Source organism: Misgurnus anguillicaudatus, chromosome 18 (assembly GCF_027580225.2).
Source record: "Misgurnus anguillicaudatus chromosome 18, ASM2758022v2, whole genome shotgun sequence".
Taxonomy (NCBI): Eukaryota; Metazoa; Chordata; class Actinopteri; order Cypriniformes; family Cobitidae; genus Misgurnus; species Misgurnus anguillicaudatus.
The window spans coordinates 36,858,323-36,883,893 of record NC_073354.2 but is presented as its reverse complement, the minus strand read 5'-3'; the positions used below and the strand labels follow the sequence as shown (position 1 = coordinate 36,883,893).

General features: G+C 37.6%; 1 protein-coding gene across 4 annotated transcripts in view; it reads left to right on the top strand.

Annotated features, from left to right (window-relative positions):
- Positions 1-25,571, top strand: part of LOC129429437 (MAM domain-containing glycosylphosphatidylinositol anchor protein 2) — a 105,987-nt gene that overhangs the window by 54,932 nt on the left and 25,484 nt on the right. The window contains exons 4-9 of one of the 4 annotated variants that reach the window (XM_055186137.2): positions 6,305-6,501; positions 9,039-9,171; positions 9,976-10,245; positions 13,304-13,633; positions 21,211-21,531; positions 24,093-24,362. In XM_055186137.2, the coding sequence (XP_055042112.2) occupies positions 6,305-6,501; positions 9,039-9,171; positions 9,976-10,245; positions 13,304-13,633; positions 21,211-21,531; positions 24,093-24,362 (1,521 nt within the window). Of the gene's footprint in view, positions 1-6,304; positions 6,502-9,035; positions 9,172-9,975; positions 10,246-13,303; positions 13,634-21,210; positions 21,532-24,092; positions 24,363-25,571 lie in introns of all 4 variants that reach the window. The other 3 variants (XM_073856429.1, XM_055186139.2, XM_073856430.1) reach the window with 3 other exon arrangements.

Here is a 25,571-nt window from a genome sequence, read left to right as displayed (position 1 = left end):
GTGTGGGTCCTAAAACCCCAGTATAGTGACGGGGACACTATACTGTCAAAAAAGCACCGTCCTTCGGATGAGACGTTAAACCGAGTTCCTGACTCCCTGTGGTCATTAAAAATCCCAGGATGTCCTTCGAAAAAGATCCTTTGGCCTACTAATCATCCCTCGTACTAATTGGCTATATCACTCTATCTCCTCTCCACTAATAAGCTGGTGTGTGGTTGGTGTTCTGGTGCAATATGGCTGCTGTTGCATCATCCAGGTGGATGCTGCACATTGGTGGCGGTTGAGGAGATTTCCCCCATTCATATGTAAAGCGCTTTGAGTACTGAGAAAAGCGCTATATAAATGTAAGGAATTATTATTATTAGATGTAATAATAGTCATGACCTAGTGGTCTTGATAGGAAAATTGATATTTTTGCTTAAAGTTACTGCAAACTTACATCAAGCCATGAACGGAATAATCCATGATGACTCATGATTTTTGGAGTATAATCATTGGTGGATGCCAGATCACTTCCCAGCAACCAATGAGAATACTCTAGCAACCATTTTGCAAGAGCTATATCTCTGCATCAGAACATCAGAAACATGTGGTTGGGCTCTTTTGTTTCATTAACACTATTGTAACATTTTGTGACCCAAGTTTTGCCACTGCAAGCATTACTCACATTTTCTTCAGTGTTCTAGTTGTTCATGCTCCTCGATAACTCTTGTATTTTTTTTAACTATAAGGTTTTCCAACGTTTCAAGTCCTGATGATCAGGACTGTGTAATCTATAAAAGGTCTTTAATCTCTAAAAGCAAAAGTATTGATGTTTTCATTGTCAGAATCTCTGTCATAAATTAAGTGTTGCATTATGGGAATGTTTATAAACTGCAGTAGTGTTTAAGTACAGTTACACTGTAAATATGGGTACATCATTTGAATAATCTCTTCCAATAACATGATGGTAGAATCTTAACCAGTGGTAATTGCAGTATGATTGCTGATCTGATATCTGATATTTGTGTCAGGTTTGGTGATGTGTGTGATCATCAGTCGACAGTAATGTGATGAGAAATGATGTTTGCTGGTTTTTCTCTTGTTTTCTTTACTCTGTTTGTTTTTTCATCTGTAGCTGTTTAATGAGAAATATGTTGACCAGCAGGGTTTAGTAACAGACAGATACAGTAGTTGTCTTTCCCAAAACACTTCAAGTCTGGTCTATGATTTTATTCTAAAGCTACTTTTTAAACTTTTTTTAGTGCTGTTTTCTGAAAGTCATTCATTTCTTCCTGAAGAGAGATGTGTTGTTTCTCGGTCTGACATACTGAGCTTTAAAACAGATGAAACATCCCACAAACCCACAGAGAGACCTGAGAGACTTTATATCAGAATATCACTTAATAGACAAACACAACCGATAACCACATGGTGTTTTATAAAAGTAACACAACACATTCATCTTACATATGGTGTAGTTTGTTTTATTGCTCTTTTAAGCTCAACACATAATCAGAAATCGCTGCTGCAAGCAACCAGTAAATCAATGGGATGAATGTGTTAAGATTAGGGTGGCCATTCGTGCCAGTTCCGCCGGACACGTCCCGAACATGTTTTCGGGTTCGTTCTCCGGAAGTCGGGTTGGTCGACCGCATACGTCATCAAGGTTTAATATTTTGGGTTTAATTTCAGAAAAGCAACCGTTACATTTCAAGGTAAGAATGAAACTACAATGATTGTATGTCTTAAAAGAAATAAATCTTTATTTTCTAATGTATTTTAACTGAAATGTGATTACGTATGCGGTCGAGCAATGCGACTTCCGGAGAACGAACCCGAAAACATGTTCGGGACGTGTCCGGCGGAACTGGCACAAATGGTCACCCTAGTTAAGATCTACAATCTTCAACTCATTTAACAGTGATGTTCAGTTACTGTAGTGCAGTGCAGGAGATTCACATTCAAAGACTACAAGAAAACATCTTATTTTATCAAAGACCACAGCTAGAAACATCAACACATCACACAACCAACATTAAAGATACCACAGAACTTTACCAACACCTCACTGATATCAATTTAAATTTTTTTTATTTTCAATGTAAGTGTGCTTTATTGGCATGACAAAAACTGTGCATTTGCAGCTGTGTACAAATCGTGCAAATAAAAATCTCTATCTGTATCTCACTCTCTCGCTCTCTATATCTGTATCTCGCTCTTTCTCTTTCTCTCTCATCAGATCAGTAATGAAGCAGTTAAATGAAACCCACGGTGGTCGTCTACTGTAATCTATAGTGTTTATGATGAAAACCACCCATGAGATCCTTTAGTCTGTCAGCTGTGGGTGTTACAGGGCCAGAATTAAATTCATCCTGACTGGGTGGCATTAATAGACGTTCTGACTGGATTACAGGCGACCCGGGTGACATTTGTGTGGACATTTTCTGTGTTACTAGTCACATTGTGTGGAAAGATCAGGCACATGTGCTTCTGTTAGAGAAACATGACATATAGAGATCATCAGCCAGATATGTAACAAACAAGACATTAATATTTTCTGAAGAAAAACATGCTTGAATCGCAGTGTACTGCTCATATTATTGAGCATACCGCTTGCTTTTCAAATTTGCCCATAAATTCCTTGTAAATTTGATTGCTGTGTATACGTAAAAGTGTACATTTTTAATACTTTAACCGATCATGTCTGTGTCACGGGGACAGTAGCTGCATTTTCTGCTAATTAAAATAGCTAATTGAAAGTGATCACTCTTTAAAATGACAGAAAAGATGTGTTTGACTTTATGTGGTCTCACAAAAATCCGATAAGCACGTGACATCAGTATATCGTGAGAGGGATTTAAGTCGATGCTCTGCATGCTTTTGAGTCGCTCTTGTAGTATTTTAATGTAATCTGCATGTCAGTCTGTATGGCGCCATTTGAAGTCGAACACTCCTGTTGTCAGGTTTTTTGGAATAACTTGTTGCGAGACAGCAAAATTACATATTAGTTGCATGAAATCAGTCAATAGAAATGCTGTTATTTCACAATAGTTTTTTTTTTCTTTTTTTGTCGACAGTTAGAAAATAACACTAAACTTTTAAACAAATCTATAATGGAAATGCAGCTAGTGACTTTCACAAACACAGTTTTTAAGGATGTAAAATATCTTCTGTTATCAGCAAAATCACAGATATGATCAACACTGAATATTTTGCAACACACCCCTAAATTTTGTAAGTGGCTTTAGTTAAAAGTGTTTGCTAAAAATGTAAAAGTAAATAAGTAGTGTTCTTCAAGCTTAGAAGTGCAGTAAAATGTAAACTAGTGATGGGAAATCTGAATCTTTGAACCAGTTCTTTCAGACAGTTTGTTTCAAAGAACCTGCTAAAAAACGATTCACCAGTTTATCCAAGAGGGTAAAACACTCAAACACATTGAAGTAAAGTCATGTATGCTTGATTTATGTTATTCTATTAAATCATCTTTATCATCATCATAGGTTGACATTTTGCAACTAAAGCCCTTCAATAACTTTTAAGAGAAATCATGATCAAGCTCATAACTTAAAATCTGCACAAACAAGTTGCACACACCTAACATTAAACACGTTTTAATCAAAATGTTGTTTAATATAATTAGATTTGCATATTTCCAGAACAATTTATGGTAATTTTCAGTCCGATTTGGTGTACTGATTCAACTGAAAAGAACCGTTTTTAAAAGAATGATTCATTCACGAACTGGACATCACTAGTGTAAACCACGTGAACCTCTAGGAGTTCAGATCAAACCCATCACAACAGAACAGATTGAGTAAAGATCACAGAGAGGTTTGAATAGACATGACTGTAATGAATCAGTGTATTTATTTCGATCACAGTGCTCTGTTGTATCAGTCCGACCCGGCTCAATCTCTGGGTTCTGTGTCTCAGTAAAGGTAATTGCTGTTAGCTGTGGAGCTCTAATGGATCCTGGATGAAGTATTGACTGCCTCTAGATTTTGATTAAGGACCTGTGGGGCAGAACATGAAGTCTTAATGAAAGTGAAGAATCAGTATTCAATGTGGCCGCTTGCACTCGCTGATTAACTTTGGATCTGGGAAGGTGGAGGGAGACGTTAAATTAAAGCACTTTGACCGATAAACATTTTCAATGTGTTCTGTATTTCCTCTTAGATCTTAATGGTATAAATGGAGGATGTTATTGGTGTTGTTATGGGCCGTGTAGCGAGGAGAACGTTAGCGCTGTAATCACGGTTTCATTTCTGTCTGGAATATCAAGCATACTGGTCATGGGACTCTTTAAAGAAGCATTAGAGTTCATGATGAATTCATCACATATCACACCACTAATGCACAGCGGGCCAATGGATTTATCCTCAAAGTATTATTAGTGTAAAATAAATATTAGCAAGTGAAATGACATGAAATTTATCACCAGCACCATTTGGAAAAGCTTAAGGCGTCACGCTTGAAAATGATACCCCGGTAATCCAGTAAATCTGTCCAATCCAACGCTTTGTCAAACCAGAGCCGTCACGCATCAGACGTGCTGTAGTATTCACAAATCACGTGACTTTATGTTTGAATCTATTCTCTTAAACAGCCCTGAGATTGATGATGAAGACTTTTAGGAGAAACATCTCTGAGTAGATACAATTTATAAGCATGACTCTCCGTTAAATCTCCTAAACTATGAAGAGTAGTGATGAGGTAAATATTATTTAGTTTTAAAATTAGTTTTGGTCGAGGATATTACTGGTCTGATGTTCAGGTCAAGGTTTCTTGCATGAGGCATCGTCTTAACAGATCATTGAATTTATGGATCAGACAGAGCCTGAAATGTCTTTTTTCCTCCTTGTGGAAGACCTGATGAAAGTGTTTAGGATTTTGCTCTGTCTAAATATTTCATTTTATTACATATATAGGCCTACACTACTACTCTATCCACCTTATTTTCGAATAGTGATTCCCTTTTTTCTGAGAGACTTCCTTTTCAATAGCCAGCTGGTAGAAAACAGTGTCGTGGGAGTACTCACAAAACCTAATAGGTTTAACAATTATGGTAAATATTTACTACACCTTCCATGTATGAACCAGTGTGAGGATGAAATAAAGAAGTGGCCTAATATATGAAGATATATTCAATAATTTGGTGTTTTCCTCAGGGATGATGGGTCTTCAATGCGCAACTATTAAAGCATAGAGACATATCAGTATCAGTACAGTGGGAAAGTTTGTACATGAAATAGACCAATACTTCATGTTTTTACCTTTTCAGGTAAATGTTTAAAATGTCACAACTGTCCTTATGGTGTAAAGTTTTAAAAAAAACTGCAGTTTTGAGTTTTTTATGTCGACACACGTATCTTTCTTATTCAACACATTGTAAGTTATTTAAACAAACCATAATGAACATATTATTCTATTACATGTATTTAGTATTGTTTTTGTTTTATAAAAAATATTTTACAATGCTTCTTACGCACTAGATGGAGACATGAGCGTAGGAAATAATTAGCTTTTTAATTTAAAACAAAAGTATGTGCAAACAGATTATGAACTATTCTAAACATTAACTAATAAGCAGTTTATTTAAGGATTAATTGACGACGAACTGTTGAATTATAAGAAAATATGCACACCCATGGTGGTAATCGTGCCGCATTATTGCACAGTGAATCGTGCCACACGATGCAAAGCGTCAAATAATGCAAAATAAATTGCATTATTTTCAAGTAATTCAAAGGACCGGAGTGAATTATTCCTCTTATACCACAATTAATAATTCTTGAGTTTAGTATTCACTGGCAGTTTTTATGAAAGGTTTAACTGGATGGATGTGTGGATACAGATAATGGGTGCACGTGCGCCACATACACATTCAGCTCTTGTGTGTGGATTATGGTTAAAATAAATGTTATGTAGAGATTTACTGTGATTGTTTTAGCTATTATGGCAACCCCTATCTACATGCCGGTCTTCCTGGATTTTTATAATAAACATTAACTAACCAGTCAAAACAGCACACCTGTGTCACTCACAATACAACTAGCATTAGGTTTAGTGGCTCACCGGAAGTCTTAAACAAAGAGCTCAGAGATGGCGGTGCCTACATTTACGTCAACAAAAAGATGGATCACAATGAGCTTAGTAAATCTGAATCTCTTCATTGAGAAATCTACAGATAAAGCACATGTGCTTCTGTTTGGGTTCATCAATAGAAATACACGTCTTGTAGCACTCTTAAATTATTATGTGATGATTTGCAGCAGATGCACACAGGTTAAATGTCTCTGTTGTTTTCTCTATGTGATCTCAGATCTTGATGATCCAGTGGTGACAGTTCATCAGAGTATCGGTGAAGCTAAAGAGCAGTTTTATTATGAGAGAACCGTGTTTCTGCGCTGTGTGGCAAACTCCAATCCTCCGGTCCGATACAGCTGGCACAGAGGACGAGATGTTCTGTCTCAAGGGTCTGATAAAGGTGTGGAGATCTACGAACCCTTCTTTACCCAGGTAAGAATGCAACCCGTACACTAAAACATGGTCTTCTGACAGATATTTTACCATGGTAATACTACGTTTTATTTACAAATAATATAATTACATTTGTTGATTCATTATGGTAAAACTTTACAATAGAGTACCACTTTTTCATGTCTGATACCACAACCGTGAGTATCTGTCGATACCGATCTAATACCATCTCTATCGGCCTTTTAATCAATTAAGCTGCAAATAACACATTTGTTAGCCGTACAAAAAGCTTAAACAGAGCTACACAACTCAAACGTTTTACTGGGCAACAAATGACTGTGAAAATTCAAGACTCAATGAAACATTGTACAATACTGTTGCTTCATTTTTATTTAAATGTTTCAAACCGACTAGTAGCAGCAGTTTAAGTTAGTCAGCACAAAAAATCAAAATGAAATTTAAGGTTTGGACAATTTAAAGTGCAACTTTGTGCAAATTCATCTTGCTCAGCAAGTCGCACTTTATGCCAAGATGCCATGACAAGGTTCGTGTTGGTATTGGATCGGATTGTACTGCCCGACTTCTGCAATATTCGATCCGGCCATTTTCGGCAATATCTCACTCGATACTGAATATGGTAACGGCCCACCCCTACAATAGAGCGGTATTTGTTATGTAAGGGATAATTCACAGACAGCAGGCTGTTATTACAGAAATAAGCCCAGACAGTGAGATCAGGACTTGACAAGATGTTCAAATGTCATGAGCACAATATTTGGTTTAATTATTTGTAAATATAATGTCATATATGTTATTAAATGACATATTTATATTTCATTTATGTGTAATATTAAACTGTGCCTGTCAAAATGATTTGCAGCCGTGTGTTATTAGTTTCAGCAGGTTGTTATCTGAAATGAACGAATTGTGGCTGGCCAATCAGAAGCATTTTAGGATTTAGCATTTTAGGGAGCTGTGTAATAAATCATGAGTTAATGCATTAGCTAACATGAACTAACAATGTGCAAAACATCTACAGCGTTTATTCATCTTAGTTCATGTTCATTTCAGCATTTGCTAATTTATACATTTTTTAAATCTAAAGATAAATTTGGTAGCATTAGTTAATGCACAATGAATGAACATGAACAATTGCTATTAACTACTGTTGTTGAAAAAATGCTTACAAATGATATAGCTCATTGTTACTTTATGTTCGCAAATGCATTAGGTCATTTTAACAAATACAATCTTATTGTAAAGTGTTATCCATTATAATATACAATACTGTAGAGCAATGTTATTATAACTCTCTTGTGTTCTGGGCCTGAACTAAAATAAATCGGTGGCTTGACGTGCTAACATTTGTTAAAGCAGGGGTGTAACTAAAGTCATATTGAATGTCTTTCACACACTTCACATCAGTCTGTCATGAGATCAGTTCATGTCATCACATTTCTATCTCCACCTGTCTGTCTCTATTAATCTCTCTGATCTCAGTTTCTCTCATACAGTATCATTATCAGAAAGCAGAAATGTACATGAACAGGTAAAACTTATCATCATGCTGAGATGTTGTATTGGCTCTTTAGTTTTCAACACACGTACAATCACGTGTCTTTCTTTTCTTGTATGAAATGGATTTCTGTTGAAATTGGTTTGGGGCATGACGGCCGATATCAGGCATACTGCTAATAAAATAACCTTTGAATGATCATTGAAATATAAAAGTGAGGTTGATGTGAATCCATCTGATATTTTAATCTGTCGTAATGAGTGAGACTGTAAGCTCACCGCCGGCTGTTCGTCTGATGTATTCAAAGCCAACAGCCTACAGACCTCCTGTTTCTCTTTATTGTGATGGTGAAACACAATGCCAACATTCTCCAGACAGCAGTTATAGCACTCACATAAATACAAAACACAAAGGTCGGCTTTAAATGAGGAACACAGCTCGGTCGGTTCATAAGAAATGGATTTGTAATGAAACACTAATAAGATGATAAACACACAGGATTAAGATAAGAACAAAGGGAATAAAGATAAAAAATCATGAAAATATTTAAAATCACCCATTATCACAACACCAATAGATGTAAAATACCATTTTATCTGGGTCATGTTGAATAATCGTGCATTTACAGGTGTTACAAACTCACATATCCACCGTCAACTAATCTTTATCCAAACGCATGATTTTTATGACTGAGAAGTCATGCAAATGTAATGTACAAATGTAAGAAACAATTACCATCCGAGTAAAGCTACGGAGAGATCCAGACTTTATTTCTCAGATCAGATGGGAATCGGTGATTCGGGTATTTCCATCACAATACAGCTGTGAAACTCAGCTGCTTGAAATGGCACTTGACTTCTGAAGAGATGAAATAAACGCGTTCCTCTTGAGAAATTGGGTTATTCTCAATCACTGACACTTTCGAGCAGGTCGACCTGCATCTGTGTTAAACTTTGCAACGCAGACACACGGATCACTGCTGGGATATCAGACATGAAATAAGTTCAGTTTTGTAGCACACATTTTCATGCCTCTTTCTGCCTTTTGCTCTGAGCTGCAGGGGGAAACAAAAATCCTGAAGTTGAAGAACCTGAGACCCAAAGACTACGCCAACTACAGCTGTATCGCCTCCGTCAGGAACGTCTGTGGACTCGCTGACCGCAGGGTCATCTTCAGACTCACCAATAAAACAGGTCTGACTCTTTATTGACATCAACATCTTTCACAATCTATCAGAACCACATGTTTCATGTTGTTGAAATCTTTTAATATGAATTTTTATTTTATTAATTAAAGACAAACAAAATGTGTATATTCTCCCAAACTCTTAAGGTGCATACTAAAGCAATAACCCCCGCGAAGCAGTGTGGGTTACCAGTGCATTTTATAACAGCTAAGGGGCGTTGTTAGGCACGACAGGAAGCCGAGTACCTAAAACCCCCTTAGCTGTTATAAAATGCACTGTAACACCACTGCTTCACGGGGCTTATTGCTTTTATAAAACGCTTACTTCATATGCATAGCAGGATTTCATACAATAAAATACAAATAAGTTGTAATTATATTAGTACAAATATTACTCTTCCGCCAAACAAAGTAGTTCCTCAGAATCAAGTGTGACTGAAACAGAGCGCAGTTCACAAACAACACAGACGCAGCAAAGACACAATGAAAATATGATTAAAGACGGTGGTGTTTATTTTCATAAATCAGTATGCAGCAACAGTGGCGCAGTGATACTTATGTAATGCGGTCTGAACCGTGGGGTTACCGGGGTATTTTATCACAGCTTAGAACGCGTTTCAACCAATCAGAATGAAGAACCAGAACTGCCCGTTTTATAAGACTTATTTTGGTTTGTGTAGAGCACCAGGATGGCATGCTGTATTGTCCATTATAAAATCATGAGATACTGTATCTCATAATGCAATGCGCTCCACTTCATCTTCCACGTCACTGCGTACAGTTCATCATAAGCTTCCGTTTCCTCTCGGCAGCGTCTCCATCCATCAAACTGTTGGTGGAGGATCCAATCGTGGTGAATCCCGGTCAGACGGTATCACTGGTGTGTATCACCACCGCTGGAGAACCCACACCAGATCTGATCTGGACCAGCAGCTCGGGCTCTCTGCCGGAGAAGAGTCTGGTAAAAGACGGCACGCTCACTTTACCGGCCATCTCATCGGAAGACGCCGGCGTCTATGGCTGTGTGGCCAGCAATAATGTGGGCAACCCAGCCAAAAAATCTACAACTATCATCGTTCGAGGTAAACGAGTCATGTTCTGTTCAGAGGACAACATTATCTATCCTGCATTGATATTGAGCAGAATAATTTGTTTCTGAAGCAGAGATGAATGATTTAGTTCAAATAAATAAGAGAGATGTGTCATTTACATGAGCATTGAAATGTTCTGTAAAGGTTTACATGGAGTAACTAAATAATGAATAACATTACATAACAATTCATTTATTACTTCTGTAATGCAGCTATTTATTGACATTTTCATTTCAATACAGTACAGTGATGGTGAATGTGCTTAATTGTCATATGAATATTCTCATGACAGTGTGAAATCATAATGCTCCCAAAATATTCTTCATGTTTTTATGTGTAGAACACACAATCATATTTTTATTCGGATGCCAAATGAGTTGGACTCGTGAGACAAATGCAAGTCATGGATGTGTCTTTAACCTGCTTAACATCTGTTAGTTTGATGTGTAGATGAGTGTTTCTGTGCTGTGATGAGTGTCCACAGGTGTGTGTGTGTGTGTGTGTGTGTGTGTGCGTGCGTGCGTGCGTGTGTGTGTGTGTGTGTGTGTGCGTGCGTGCGTGTGTGTGTTTATGACACAAGTCCTTGAAAAGCCCTGGTATGGCAGCGCTGCCAGCAGGTTCGATCTCGCCTCAGCAGATGGTGGATTTTCTCTGCACACTTTCCAATAGTCTGGGATGACTTTCAGTTTGGCTTGTTCCTCCAGTTTCCCAGCATGCCAACAGCCCTTCATCATGAGGGCTTCTTCTTTTGGATTAAAGGATCATGTCTCTTCTCCAAATGCACGACCATTTTCAACACACTGTTTGTTCAGCTGCATCCACACAGGTCTTTTTATGTCTCCCGAAGGTTTGTAGCGAAAGCTTTTATTTTCTGCTCAGTTTGTCTCAAACAGACGCCACATCCCTCAGGTGTCCATCACATCTTATTTAACGATGGGGTTTTCTTCACAGCTCAGTTGGAAACAAAGATTTTTCATCTGATCGCTTTTGTTTCCACCACAGATATGAGCGATGCTGCTAAAGTAAACGTGCTTTAATTCATAGAGATTTTTATTGTGAAAGAAATTGAATTGAAATATTTTCTACATTTATAGTAGGGTTTTACTATAAAGCTTTAGAAGATTCAAAGAAATTCAGTCATTTATTTTGTTGCTGACATGATGTTTCACAGCTGATCGATCTGTAGTGAGTTAAACCTGAATTCACTGTTATAGTGATGATTGAAGATGACAGTAAATTCGCTTCATGATGTACAGTATAATGTCTTTAAAAAATCATTGAACAGAAACACACCTCATTTCTATGTCAAATAAAGTTTATTTTAGACATCTTCTTTACTCAGTAAATGTTGGGTTATTAATGTTGAGTTTGATTTAGATGAAGCATTTGTGCAGGCTTGATATTCATTGTGGCAGCAGTAGTTAGTAGTTTAGATGATAACTAAAGATTATCAAACATCTGAAACATTCATCTGAATTCACAGTGTGACTCTGATTCTGTCAAAGCAGTCATTTTAAAGCAGGTTTGTGTCATTTAATTCAGTTTAATGGGTGATAAAATGATGCAAATAAACACAGCTATCAAAAGGAGTCTGGTAGTGTAGAATTAGTATTTGATATGTGTTATTTTTAGGGGTGTGCCACGAGTGTGCGTGTGGATGTTTTTGGTGTTTGAAAGAATTTGTTGTTATTTTTCATGAGTTAACCACAGCTCTACATTGTCAGAAATGTTTTAATGGTAAAAAGTCATGATCAACATGAGTAAAAGCCCAAACATTTAGTCAGCAGTTTTGCAGTAAATTCAAATGAAATTTGTTTTACTCCCTGAGAGAAACATAATAAATTTTTCCTAAGGCGATTGGAGTTTTCTGTTTGATTGTGATATTTAATCATCAATTTTATGTTTGATTGCAAATGAATGCATGAAGCAGTGATTTAGAGCGACATCATCAAATATAACTTAAATATCAAACTTGATTTTCCACACATGTACTGTAAATTAACGGCTATATGATGCTAAATAACAGTTTTGTAGCAAACACTAACAGTACCATGCTGTTAAAATAACGGTTGACTGCTGTAGGTAACACAAACAGTATGATGTTTCTTTTTCTAATTACAGTATCCCGCTGTAAATTAACGCTGCAATGCTGGAAACCACAGCTTCCACTGTTTTTACAGGGAAATGTTTACAGTGCATGATCTTAATCCACACAGAAAGAGTTATAGTTACAGTTATAATATCACTGTTATCAGAACAACATACTCTTATTATTGTTGAGTTTGGAAATCAGATTTATATTTTCTCATTCAGAAACATCAGCATTAAAACTTAAAGCTTTTGACATAACTAAAAAAAATTAAATAATAATACAGAATATAGAAATGTACATAGATTTTATGAGCCAAAAAAAAGCATTGAGGTCATTCGAGTTACAGATAATCCTGTAACTGTATTGCAGTAGAGTTTCTTATGTTGTACTGTATATCAGTGTGAATGAGTTGATAGCTTAAACAGCGTAACAACATCTCGTATCTCATCCGAATCTGTCAGGACACTTTTGTTTCTGCAATTTTTATTTTTTTACCCATAAAAGAGTTTTTTTCTCTGTGTGTAAAAGTTATTATATTCTGTTATATCACGGGGCTGTTGAATGCTTTATTCTGATTGGATGAGAAATGTTACACTGGTGTTGAGTCTGCTTCGCATTGAGCCACATTACCACCTTGGGTGTGCATTATTTTGGAATAATTCAACAGCCCGTAATGAATTATTCTCTACATAAAAGATTGTGGAAACAAATACAGGGCTGCAATAACTTCAAAAAATTCCATCATACAGTACATTTGTGTTTTCTGGTTGTGTTATTGTGATTATTGTATGATTGGAGTTCTGCGTGGAGTTTCTTTGTGTTTGCATGTTGTTGGGTTTTGTTGGTGGTATAGCTTGGTGATGTTGTCATAAGTCAAACACGCTCCTGGTGGAGCAACAGAGAAACATCTGTGAAGATGTTTGATTTTGACATGTGTTTGTGATCTTGTTGTTTTAGCGCTGAAGAAAGGCCGATTCTGGATCACTCCAGACCCGTACCACAACGACGACAACATCCAGATCGGTCGAGAGGTGAAGATCTCCTGTCAGGTGGAAGCCACGCCGCCCGAGGAGCTCTTGTTCAGCTGGCTGAAGAACGGCCGGGCCCTACGCAGCTCAGAACGTATGGTCATCACCCAGACCGATCCTGACATCTCCCCTGGAACAACTAACCTGGACATCATTGACCTGAAGTTCACAGACTTTGGCACGTACACCTGTGTAGCGTCACTGAGGGGCGGCGGGATTCCAGAAATCAGCATTGATGTAAACATCTCGTCCACTACTGGTGAGTCTCACACGCATCCTACATCCACACCACAACTGCACGTTTCACACAGATCAATGAGAACACTTTCATCTCAGCAGGTTTATACCTGAACAGAACTTTTCATAAGTCTGTCTGATTAAAAATACTTTACAGTGTTCATATTTGGCAGCTTTTTGACCACAACATGTAGGCTAAAGGTCAAGTTCACACCACATCTCCATATGCATGCCAGTAATAATAACCAATGAGTGCGTTTACATGCTCAGTCTTACACCGATTATGCTTAATAAACTGATAACGTGTGGGGTCATGTAAATGCGTAAAACGTTGCTTTTATATCAGGGAAAGCCCTTAAACACTGTAAGCAAAAACTGATCGGCGCAGGTCGTTTTTTGCTCATCCGGCTTTCTTGCGTTTTTCTTCATGTGTGCGTGTCTCCGCATGTGACAGATAACTTTAAACTTTGGGGAAGTAAAGTTGTTCTTTCTGAACGACTATTATGTACTATAGGTGTTAAACCTGACAAATCTCCAAATCCCATGTAAACGCGGTTTTCTGCATATCTGGTTTAATAATTTGCATGGAAACGCATTTTTCATAATAAGCGTTTTCTACGATAAGCAGATTTTTGATAGTTATCCGCTTATTCTGTGCATGTAAACGCACTCAATAACCTGTTGTTATTTTGATGTACTTGCCCAGTTTTTGAACCCTAAATCAAAATAGATTAAGGCTGCTAAGTGTTTAAAATGAATATTGCTTCGAATTAAATTAGTGATGCACTATATATTGGCGGCCGATATGGTCATTTTTTTACACATCGGCATCATTCCGATGTCAAAATAGGGCCGATGTGAACAGGCCGATAATCATTCCTGTGTATTTGACGTGTGTGTAGGAGATGTGAGTTTGGGGGTGAGGATGTTTGTTTTTGCACGAGCGCATAAGTTACACGTGTGTGCTGAAGCAAGTTTTGTCGTCTACCTGGTCGTTCTTCAAAGTGTCTGAAGAAGATCCTCGCTATGCTGTATGCCTGGGGTGTCCAATACGTTGATTGTCAAAGGCAATGCCGGTAGATCGCACATAAGTTAACTGTGTATCCTCATGCTGCTCCATGCCTCCACGCGCTTCGAAAAACCGAGCGCAAAATTAGCATGGTCTTAGAGTATTTGTGAAACATGTGAGTCTTTTTGAGTTGCTGTGCCTTTCTTCTCAAATGTGTTTTTATACATCTTATGCCTGCCCGCTGCAGCTCAGTCGTGTAAACTTCCGAAATTTACCAGGATGCAATTGCATTCTTGCCTTCATGCACGAGCTGATGCACGCGCCCGGTGTGTGTGTGTGTGTGTGTGTGTGTGTGCGCGCACGAGCGAACGAACGAAGTAGAGAGAGCTGCAGCGTAGTGCTGATTTATATGCTTCTTATACTATTGTTTGTTTCACTAAACCGTATCTCCGCTATTTTATACAGTTCTCGACATGTACTTCAGGATTTTTTTTAACTCCTCAAAAAAATAGAGTAATGGTGACAGCCCTAAATCCAATGTAGAGATATATGCAGTATAGTCCACGCATTTAAAGTGTTTTTAGCCTGTAGATCTTGTTGGCTTTATCATTTTAAAAGTAGATCACCACACAAAAAAGTCTGGACACCCCTGCTTGTGAGAGTGAGGGCCGGGTGATACGAGGGGGAGTTTGGGACAAATTGTTCAACACAACCAATTTGATCACCCAATAAGCATCCCGAAGCTTTCAAAGAATATGGGAAATCAGCTAATTGATGACATTTTGAACATGGGGAAAGGTGCCCAATAGCTCTTTATTTGATTATCATAAAAATGTGTTTTCTATACAGAGATATCAGCAAATATCGGTATTGGGCATAACAGACAAGAGTCATATCGGTTATCGGTATCGGCCAAAATGTTCACATCGGTGCATCACTAAATTAAATCCAAAAGTTATGCCAAACCCAGGTCACCTTTAACAGGACTGTGTTATGATCAGGACAGTGTGTGTTCTTACAGGAGTCTGATCTTATACAGATCAATACACATCCATCCCGACTGTCTTGTCTCATTTTTCATAAACATTGCATCATCGGTCGAGCAGGACCGCTTGTGGATCGATACACGGGAGGAGGGAGCTCCAGCGGATCAGATCATCTTTCCCCCGCTGACGGCTGAGTGCGGTATCACATCTGAAAACATCCGAATACAGAGTTCAAGTCAGATATGTGTTTGGTTCGAAGGTTTCTGGGTTTAAACTACTTCTCTACAGAAGCAGGTGTGTTCAAAAACTGAAGGTCAAGAACATTCAGGAAGAAAATGATGGCTTTACTGCTGTAATGTTTTCACATTTGAGTCCAACACGGCCAGCACAGATGCATTGACTATTTACCACATCATTTAAAGTCATTGTGGGCTTTGTGCCATATTTATGCATAAGAACAGCCATTAAAGTCAGTGTAATTGGAAGGCACTTCCCCTGATTGCTTATTGCATTGATTGTTTTTAACAAAACCTGACAAGAACATCAAATAACAAAATCATAACAATTTCTAAAGAAAATGAAGTCACTTCATAATGCTAAGTATTTAAAAATGGCTGACTTCTTTGTTATCTTTATGCAAGCTGTAATGTTGTTCTTTAGAGTTTGCTATTGATTGGATTAATGTGTTGAAGAGCGAGTGTCGTGTGTGTCCAGAGTTGTGAGGATTTGTTGTGTTTCTGAAGGATCAGTTAAAGCTCTTAATAAAAGCATTTAGAGAGGATTATGCTGCACATTTGCCAGGACATCACGCTGTGGAAATGTTTGGATTGAGATTCAGTGTGGATGCGGTGAACACATGATCCGCTTTACACCAGTCAGTTAGTTTTACTGTAGTAAAGCAGAGTTTCTCTCTGTCGTCTCTCACTCATTAGTGCTTTGATTTTGCTCTTCATTTGAAATTGCACTGCTAATGATTTATTCATGAAATGTGCTGGCGAGATTTTTACCACTGATAGCAGACGGATTAGGGAATGAGGAAGCGTGTGGAATGATGAGTGGTCTCCATTCTCATTTAAAGAGGTAAAAACACAATCAATCTTTATTCTCTTGACTGGTTTTAATGAAGCTGTATTTGAGCTGGACGCTTCTGTCTGCCGCTGAGCCGTTCATCTTTGCATTAGTCCTGCATTTAAATGTGCTGTGATAATGAGAGCGACGCTTTATCACCCTTACGTTCCCTTCGTCCTTTCAATGACTCCTGAACTTGTCAACTATCCAAGATCCAAACCAGTTATCTGTGAAAGAGCGGCCAGCTGATCCAACACAATCTCATGCCAATTCGTACGGTTTTTATCGATGTGGCTATTTCATATTAAGTTACGCGACCAAAAATGTTTTCACACGATTGGCATTCGCTCCCGTGACGTTGGGGTTCTATTATTGTTTTTTATGATAATCATACATTTAAGATTCACTTCATATGAATTAGCCAACTTGTAAAATACGTACGAGATCAGGCTGGTTTGTTGTGTTGTTTAAGCCAGTGGTTTTCAAACTTTTTCAGCGTGCGCCCCCCTTTGTGTAAGGTGCATTCCTTCACGGACCCCCCAAAGAAAATTTATGACAAAAAAACTGTTCTAAAACTTCACATTTTAGTTACACAAAACATTAAATTATACAAAGTAGTGCTGCCTTATTTTTTTTTTAGGTTTAATTTCACAGAATTCATGATAAATGAAAATGTATTTTATAAAAATGTCATAAGACTGGGGCCCCCCTGGGCCCCGGACCCCAGTTTGAGAACCACTGGTTTAAGCAATAATAAGATTTCTGTTCTGATTAAATGCAAAACAGGCCATAAATGAAGTAGTTCTGTTGAAGGTTTGTGTCATGTTGATGAAGAGAAACAAATATGAAGACCTGTTTATGCTAATATGCATATTACTATGGTTTTACTACAGGTAAAACAAAAAAGCATGATTGCTCTAGTAAAAACATGGTATCCTCAAAACAACCATGGTTTTGACCAGCATAGTTAAACCATGGTTAGTGTAGTAATGCCATGGTTTTGCTAATAGTAAGCAATACATGGTTACTATACTTTTATCACAAAAAATAAAGATTGTTAATTTTTTAAGGAAAGATCTGTGCACAAGACAAATAACAGAGACTGAGAGCAGGTGACTGACATATGAAGATCATTCATGTCATCTATGGTTATTTTTTATTTGAAACATATAATTATATAATGCGTATAAACTCAATATAAGTACAGAATGTGAAGGCACAGATTTATGTTTGTACATTTCTCTCTTTGACTTCAGCTCTTTTATTCTCACACGCTTTTAAAAATCATGAAAGATGAATTCTTAGTTGAAGGCATTGAACTGATGGTATGAAAGACAGTACGTAGGTTATTTATTGTAAAACCTTCAAACAGTTTGCAAAAGCAGAGACCTTCAGGTTAGTTTGAGCTCCAGTATGTTTGCAGTGTTTGACTGCGGCTGCGCAGGTTTCTATCGCAGATTTTGTTGCGTCTGTTTGTCCTACAGTGAACATGATCATCGGTGAATGAATGAAGTCTCACATCAAATAAAATCATTTCGTTCAGGACACTGTTAGATATGAGCTCAAATTTACACCAAGGTATTTTTGGCTCTTATTGGTATTATATTGCCATATGAGAAAAAATCACATTGTAGTAAACTTTAGTTAAATTACTGGCAAATTATGTATTTTATGAACCATTATTACACGGCTCTCTGGAATGCTTGATTCTGATTGGTCAGTTGAGACATTTGCAGGTTCGTTCTTTTCAAATAATAACCGCTCCAAAGTAATAACGCATAACATAGTAATAACGGTACTACTTGTACAATTAAAATCGCTCCGTGCCAATAAAGACCAATAAAGATTACTGTTTGGCGCCATCTTGTGACAAACACTGGACAACCACAATTAAGAATGGAAAATTTTGAGATTCATTTTAACATGTACGGAAAAAACAAAACATTTAAACAGCGGATAGAAGAACGAACAACGACAAGACACAGAGAGCTTACTGAGACTGAACTTGACAAAATAGAGCATGAGAGCTACGAAGCCAACACACAAAAAAAGTACAGAATGGGCATTAAAACTTCTCAAAGACTGGCTAAAAGAGAAAAAAATGGAGACAGACAAGTATGAAGCAGCGGATCTTAATAAGGTATTACGATCATTTTATGCATCTGTGCAAATTTTCGCGGAAGGATAAAAATGTTAATTTAAAACAAATATGCCAATAAAATGTTTCAAATTCATATTCATGTCCAGTTTTTTCTTATGTGACAAGTAACCGTTTAATAAGTGGCTACTTGTCACGTCGGGTCCTGATCACACTGTCGGGGCTTATTTCCCGATAACTACCGGCTGCCTCTACATTATCCCTTACCTCAAAAAGCGCCAGTGTGTGGATGGGCGACCTCATCTTGTAATGAATATTATGTTTATTGTGACTGTCAGATTGAAACCTTGTGTGTTTAAAACAGCTACGCTTTTTCATGAAATGCATTTTTTTTATATAATTCAACAGATAAACACACATAAAGAATATAAGGGATGCCTTTATAAAGATGCCTTTAAATTTATTTTGACAACAACTTCAACAAAGTCAACATTTTGCATCTGGATTTTCCACTTTAACATCATATTTTAACATGTTTAACATGGGCACTTGCCATTTTTCTGAGGTTGGCACAGGGCACCCCGTGAAAAAGAAACTAAATACAGCCGTGACCGGGTTTTACCTCTCATTTGCACCACACATTTGTTTCATGTGCACTCAGTTAATCTCAGAGCGTGCACTTTCCACACAGTGACATAAGAGATGGATGGCAGTGGTTTGTTTAATGTATGAACCCTGTTAGTGTTAGAAGTTGCAATGAGGACCAAATTGAACAAACCATATAAATGCAAACATATAATTCATGAATATGTAACGTTATCAACTGTATTGTAGAATCCACATTATGAAGCAACACAATACCTGTAATCACGTTTAAACCGGTATATCGCCCACCCCTGTTACCTAAACACAACTGTAGTTTGTAGTTTTAGTTTGTTTATTTGTTTGTGATGATGATGATAATGAAGTGTAACTCTTATCTTAGGGTCAGGTTATGGTGTACTTCATATGACCAGCGGTGTTATAAAGCTGAATTTCATTACAGTAATAACATCACTAACTGCTGCTCAGAGATTCATTTTCAAGCGGTTTATATCAGAGACAGCTGGTGTCTAATGTGTTGCTGTTATTATGTGCAGGTTTCACACATCTCCATTACTTTAACAGCATTTCATTAGTGCTTGTTTCTCTTTCTGATAGTCACACAGAATAACATCTATTATTAATACACCGACCAATATTCAAGAGATTCTGTTTCTGCTGCTTTGAAACAGTGTGATCTGAATGAATGTGTGAGATGACATTTACTATAGTACTGTAACTCGGCTTTGGATCGTTTGTGAATAAATGACATCAATGAAATATGAATGTAATTGCTATGGAAACTGAAGTTTTTCTGTTCTGTATCTGAGTCACTGTATCTTAAATACTGTAACGTGTTATTCCTGCGGCGCGCTACAGACTGTCAGATATTTTATTTAGATGATTCTCTTGTTTTGGGTTCTGCATTTTCCCATCATTTTTGCAAATGATGTCATGATGTCCAGGTACTTTGATACGACCACACACACACACACTTGACACTATTCACTGCTAAAAATGACTTTCTTACTTAGGATTTTTGTCTTGTTTTTAGTACAAATATCTACAACAACTTAAATCAAGATAAATTTTCATGATAAGCAAGATGACCCAAGAAAATAAGTCTAGCTTTTTCACAAAAGATATCAAATTGAAGTGCTTAAGACAAGCAAAAAATCTCCCAATTTTCTTGAATTAAGTGTTGATTGAATTTCTTGAATTGTTTCTTACGCCATTGGCAGATTTTTTTGCTTGTTTTATGCACAAATTCACTTAAATCGTATATTTTTGACTTATTTTCTTAGGTCATTTCGCTCATTAAAAATACATCTTGATTTAAGAATTTTTGGATATTTGTACATGAGGGGGCATATCCATGTTTAAGTGCTATAATTGGGTCCTCAGTGCTTTTATTAACCTAGACAATGTGAAAAAGATCAACTCAGTAACTTCGTTTTGGTAAACCATTCACTGCAAGCATGTGAAAAAATTGCTCATTGGAATTTGGCTCCCCTTGTGATGTCAGAAGGGGATCTTATTATAATAATACCACCCCTTGAAATACACTATCCAACCACGGCACTGCTATTTTGTGCAGAGATCAGCTCATTTGCATTTTAAAGGACCATCCAAAAACCTAAAAAGTGACAATTTTAACATGTTATAATAAATGATCTATATGAAATTTTGAGCTAAAACTTCACATATGTTCTCTGGGAAGATTTATTTGACATCTTTAAAAAAGTCTTGTGAAATGTCCCCTTAAAAACAAGACAGAAATACTAAGAAAGTAATTTTTTGCAGTGTTGACCATCACGAGCGACCCGGTCTGCTGTAATTCTAGAGCCCCATATCAGTCCCTCCTCTGTTTTTCTCTTTCTTAGTTCCTCCAAGCCTGAGCGTGCCGCGGGGGAAATCCCCACTGGTGGTACGGGAGGGTGACACGGTGGAGTTGGAGTGCCTTGTTTCAGGGAAACCCAAGCCCATCATCCTGTGGTCCAGGGCCGATAAGGAGGCGCCGATGCCGGACGGCAGCGTGCAGATGGAGAGCTACGACGGTGTGCTGCGAGTGGTGAACGTATCGCGTGAGATGAGCGGATCTTACCGCTGTCAGACCAGCCAATATAACGGCTTTAACGTGAAGCCACGCGAGGCTGTGGTTGAGCTGATAGTCCAATGTAAGTTTCCATCAGAGCTGTGTGTGTTCAACCTCCTAAGACCTGGATGTCCACAAATGTGGACATGAATTTTTTTATGTTTGCACCATAATTTTTAATTCTGTGTAACTGGAACCTGTTTTATACAAACATGGACAAATACTGCTTCATGTTCTCAGAAAAATTGGTTCTTCGTAACCCCAAAATAGCTGGAAGAAATCTGAAAAATGACAAACCAAATCCCAGGTCTTAGGAGGTTAATAATGTCAGTATTTTAGAATGAAGAAGTTTAACACTGAGATCATTGAGAGCTGGTTATTATTTTTGATTTGTAAGTTGAATAGTTATTGCTAGTTATACCACGGGCCTGTTGAATGCTTTATTTTGATTGGTTGACCTGTCAAATACCACAAGAGCAATGTCTGTGGTAAGAGGAGTTATTGACTCTGGTGCTTTGAATTATTTAAAAAAAATTACACAACATTCACTGCAAAAAATGACTTTCTTACTTAGTATTGTTGTCTAGTTTTTGGAACAAATATTTAATTATTCTTAAATCAATATTTTCTTGATGAGCAAAATTACCCAAGAAAATAAGTTCAAATTTAAGTGAATTTGTGCTTAAATCAAGCAAAAAAAAAATCTGCCAATGGGTTAAGCATTTTTTTCTTGAATTAAGTGTTTAAGAATTCAAGTTCAAGATTATTTTCTTATCCCTTTGGCAGATTTATTTATTTATTTATTTATTATGCTTGTTTTAAGCATTTTATATATATATAAATATAGCAGTTTATATATTTGTTCTTAAAACAAGACAACAATACTAAGTAAGAAAGTCATTTTTTGCAGTATATTGCTAATACCACCTAGTGTGTGCATTATTTTTGCATACGTCAATTATTCCTTACTGAACACACATACAGCACTGATACAATACAGCCTGTAAGTCACTTTAAAAAATAAACATCTGCTAAATGCTTAAAGTATTTAAAGTAAATCTATGAAATCTTTATTCAGGTTTTGTGTAAATTCAGTGGTTTTTTGTGTCTTTAATTGTCTGGCACACTTCTCAAGATGCCGTGTGTAATCTCTCTCATTATTACATGAAAATAAAAGTGCACGTGAGGTCTCACTATTTGCTGAAAACCTCAGTATCTGTTTGTTGAAGTGGTTTGATTGAAGACCATGTATCTTCTGAAGTAGTTCAACTCAAGGGTTCATGTAAGCGACAGACAGACGTTCAGATGTTTACATCTCTTAAGATGTCATTCTTTCATTCTGTTCTTCATTGAGATGTTTCCTCAGAACTTCATTCATTCAGGAGATTCATTGACTCTTCTGCTCATTTTCTTTTCAGAGATGGAGTGAAATGTGTTTAGGATGTGAAATATCCCGCTGATATATAAAGAGTCTCTCTGTGAATCAGTGTGATGATGGTGTGAACACAAACACAGACTTTAGTGATGTCATCGTGTCTATAGTGCTAATGATATTCATCATCTCATCCGTTCAGCTTCATGGGAATTGAAGATTTTCCAGTCTGCATTATATGCATGAGCTGACAAAGATGTTCCTGAGTGGTTGCCGGGGAGTTTTAGATGGTTTTGCCATGTGGTTGCTAGGATGTTTTGGCTGGTTGCTTTGATGAACATTCACAGGTTCACAGAAGAGTTTAGTACAATGTTTTATGTTCCAAGTCTTATTGTATTTTAAATATATTGGTGAATAAAAACGAGAGAATAATCTTTCTGTTCCTGTCATGAAGATTTAACTGCAGATAAACAGTGTAAGCAGATATTTTAAAGTGTTTTTACACTGGACTCATGTGAACCCGAATGCTAATGTTTCTGCCCCCTCCCCATATTGTTGGTCAGGTTTCACACTCACTCCATTCTATCAAACCCGGGTGCATTTGCGTTAATCACACATCATCATCACCAACATGCATGTAAAACACGACGCGACTCAGCATATTTTTGAGTTTTTTAATATGTTGGTGTTATCATGCATAGCAGAAAGAGCTACAGCTGCACATGTGTGTGTTTTGGAATGCAGAATTCATCAGCTGTTGTGGTAATCATGCATTGTGGAAACAAATTATTGAGGTCATTGGTTAGAGTGCATGTGAAGGTTACTTTGCCTCCTTGACGAGGAAGTCTGAGATGCTTCCATTGGGTTATAATTTAACAGAGGTGTCAAGTAGATGTTTTGAATATCTATACTGGAGTAATTATTTTTCTTTTTACTTTTACTCTTTACATTTTCATGCAATCTACTCAATGTCTAACAATGTTGTTAATTTAACCCAACATTTGGGTTTGTGCCTTTTTGATCCAACACTGGATTGAAAATAACCCAGAATTTTTTTAAGTATAAGACGTGTGAGATGAGTTCTTGGTCATTTTGTGTATGTTGTTTTCAGTATTAGATGAGATATTTCAGTCTTTCACACTCAAACACTTACTGTATTAAAGATTTGAGTCGAGCTGAAAGGTTTTGATCGGATCATTCCAGCATGATCTATCATTTGGTACTTTATACTGAAGTAGTTTCAGCCTATTTGTAATGTCTCTCTGTTATAGACCCACCCACAGTGGAGCCGGTTTGGCAGGAGGTCCGTCAGGGTTTGGGTCGACCGGTAGTGATGAACTGTCGTGTTTTACGGGCACATCCGTCACGTGTGCTGCGTTACGAGTGGAGGCTGGGATCTCGACTTCTGCACGCCGGACATTTTGACTCACGAGACGATACTGAATACACCATACGCATCCTCACGCGAGAAGGCTACGGCGAGTACACCTGTGACATCATCAATGAGGCGGGGCAAGGACGCTGTACTTTCCTGGTCACTGGTAAGACTTACGCTGTTAGGCATTCCTTATTCATCGCTGTACATCTGATCATATTTTATATTAGATTTCCTGAATTGTTTATTTTAAGGACCTCACTGCAGTGAATTTTGGGTATTCTGTGTGAAAGGCACATGGGATGATGTGATGAGGTATCAGCTGCTTTTAAAGGCATCATTATGTTGTATACTAGATTATTCATTCATTATTGAAACACACTCTTGTCATCATCTTCACAAACTTTCTGTCAGGGGGGCCTCGAGGATCAGGATTGGGAAGCACTGCTCTAGACTATGATGAACAGTAATGTTTATATAGAGAACAGACGGGTTTGTGATTCATCTCTTGATTCATTGATCTTGACGGTCTGTTGACAATCTCTTGATCTCACATTGAAGTTCCTGTAAAGTCAGATATTAAATGTGTTTTCAGTTTGTCACACCACTGAAAAATTTGTTATTAACCAAATTTGAATGATATAACCTGCCAAATTAATAAAATAAGTTATCAACATTTTGGAAAAATATGCAGCATTATCTGCTCTCAGACGCTGGGGGTGTGTCAGCTGTCTGCGCTGAAACCACGCCCACTTACTGAAAAGCTGCCGTCTCTCTCAACTTTCAAACACCGCTACAACCTGAATGCATGCTCGTGATTGTGTTAGGGGCGGGGCCATGCTTGGTGGCTCCAGTTCATCATCAAGTCACCATTTTAGCCCCGCCCCAAATAATCCTGAACACAGAAATGGTGAAAAACTGCTTAACGATCTAACTCTGCAATTCACTACTCTCTCTCTCTCTCTCTCTCTCTCTCTCTCTCTCTCTCTCTCTCTCTCTCTCTCTCTCTCTCTCTCTCTCTCTCTCTCTCTCTCTCTCTCTCTCTCTTTTTTCAGTCTTTTGAGAAGTTGTGAATGAGACTGTGGTCAGATTTTGGGTCGATTGGCCTTTGTCCCTGAAACCCAACATGTCAGGGTTTTTGCAGTGGATTCTGGCGGTGGTGTTTTTTCGTTTCTGGATCTTCTCCCAGTGATTGTTATAAAGCGGTCCGGGCATCAGAATCATGTTGAATTGAGCTCTTTGGCCTCCAGCTATGTGTTTGTGTGGACAGTCTGATGGTTAATGTGCCAATGGTTCAGAAATCATCTCTTCCCCCGGGCTCTGCTCTTTCTGCCATCTGCTCATGTGGTTTGTTGCCAGATTCACCGGTTCTCTG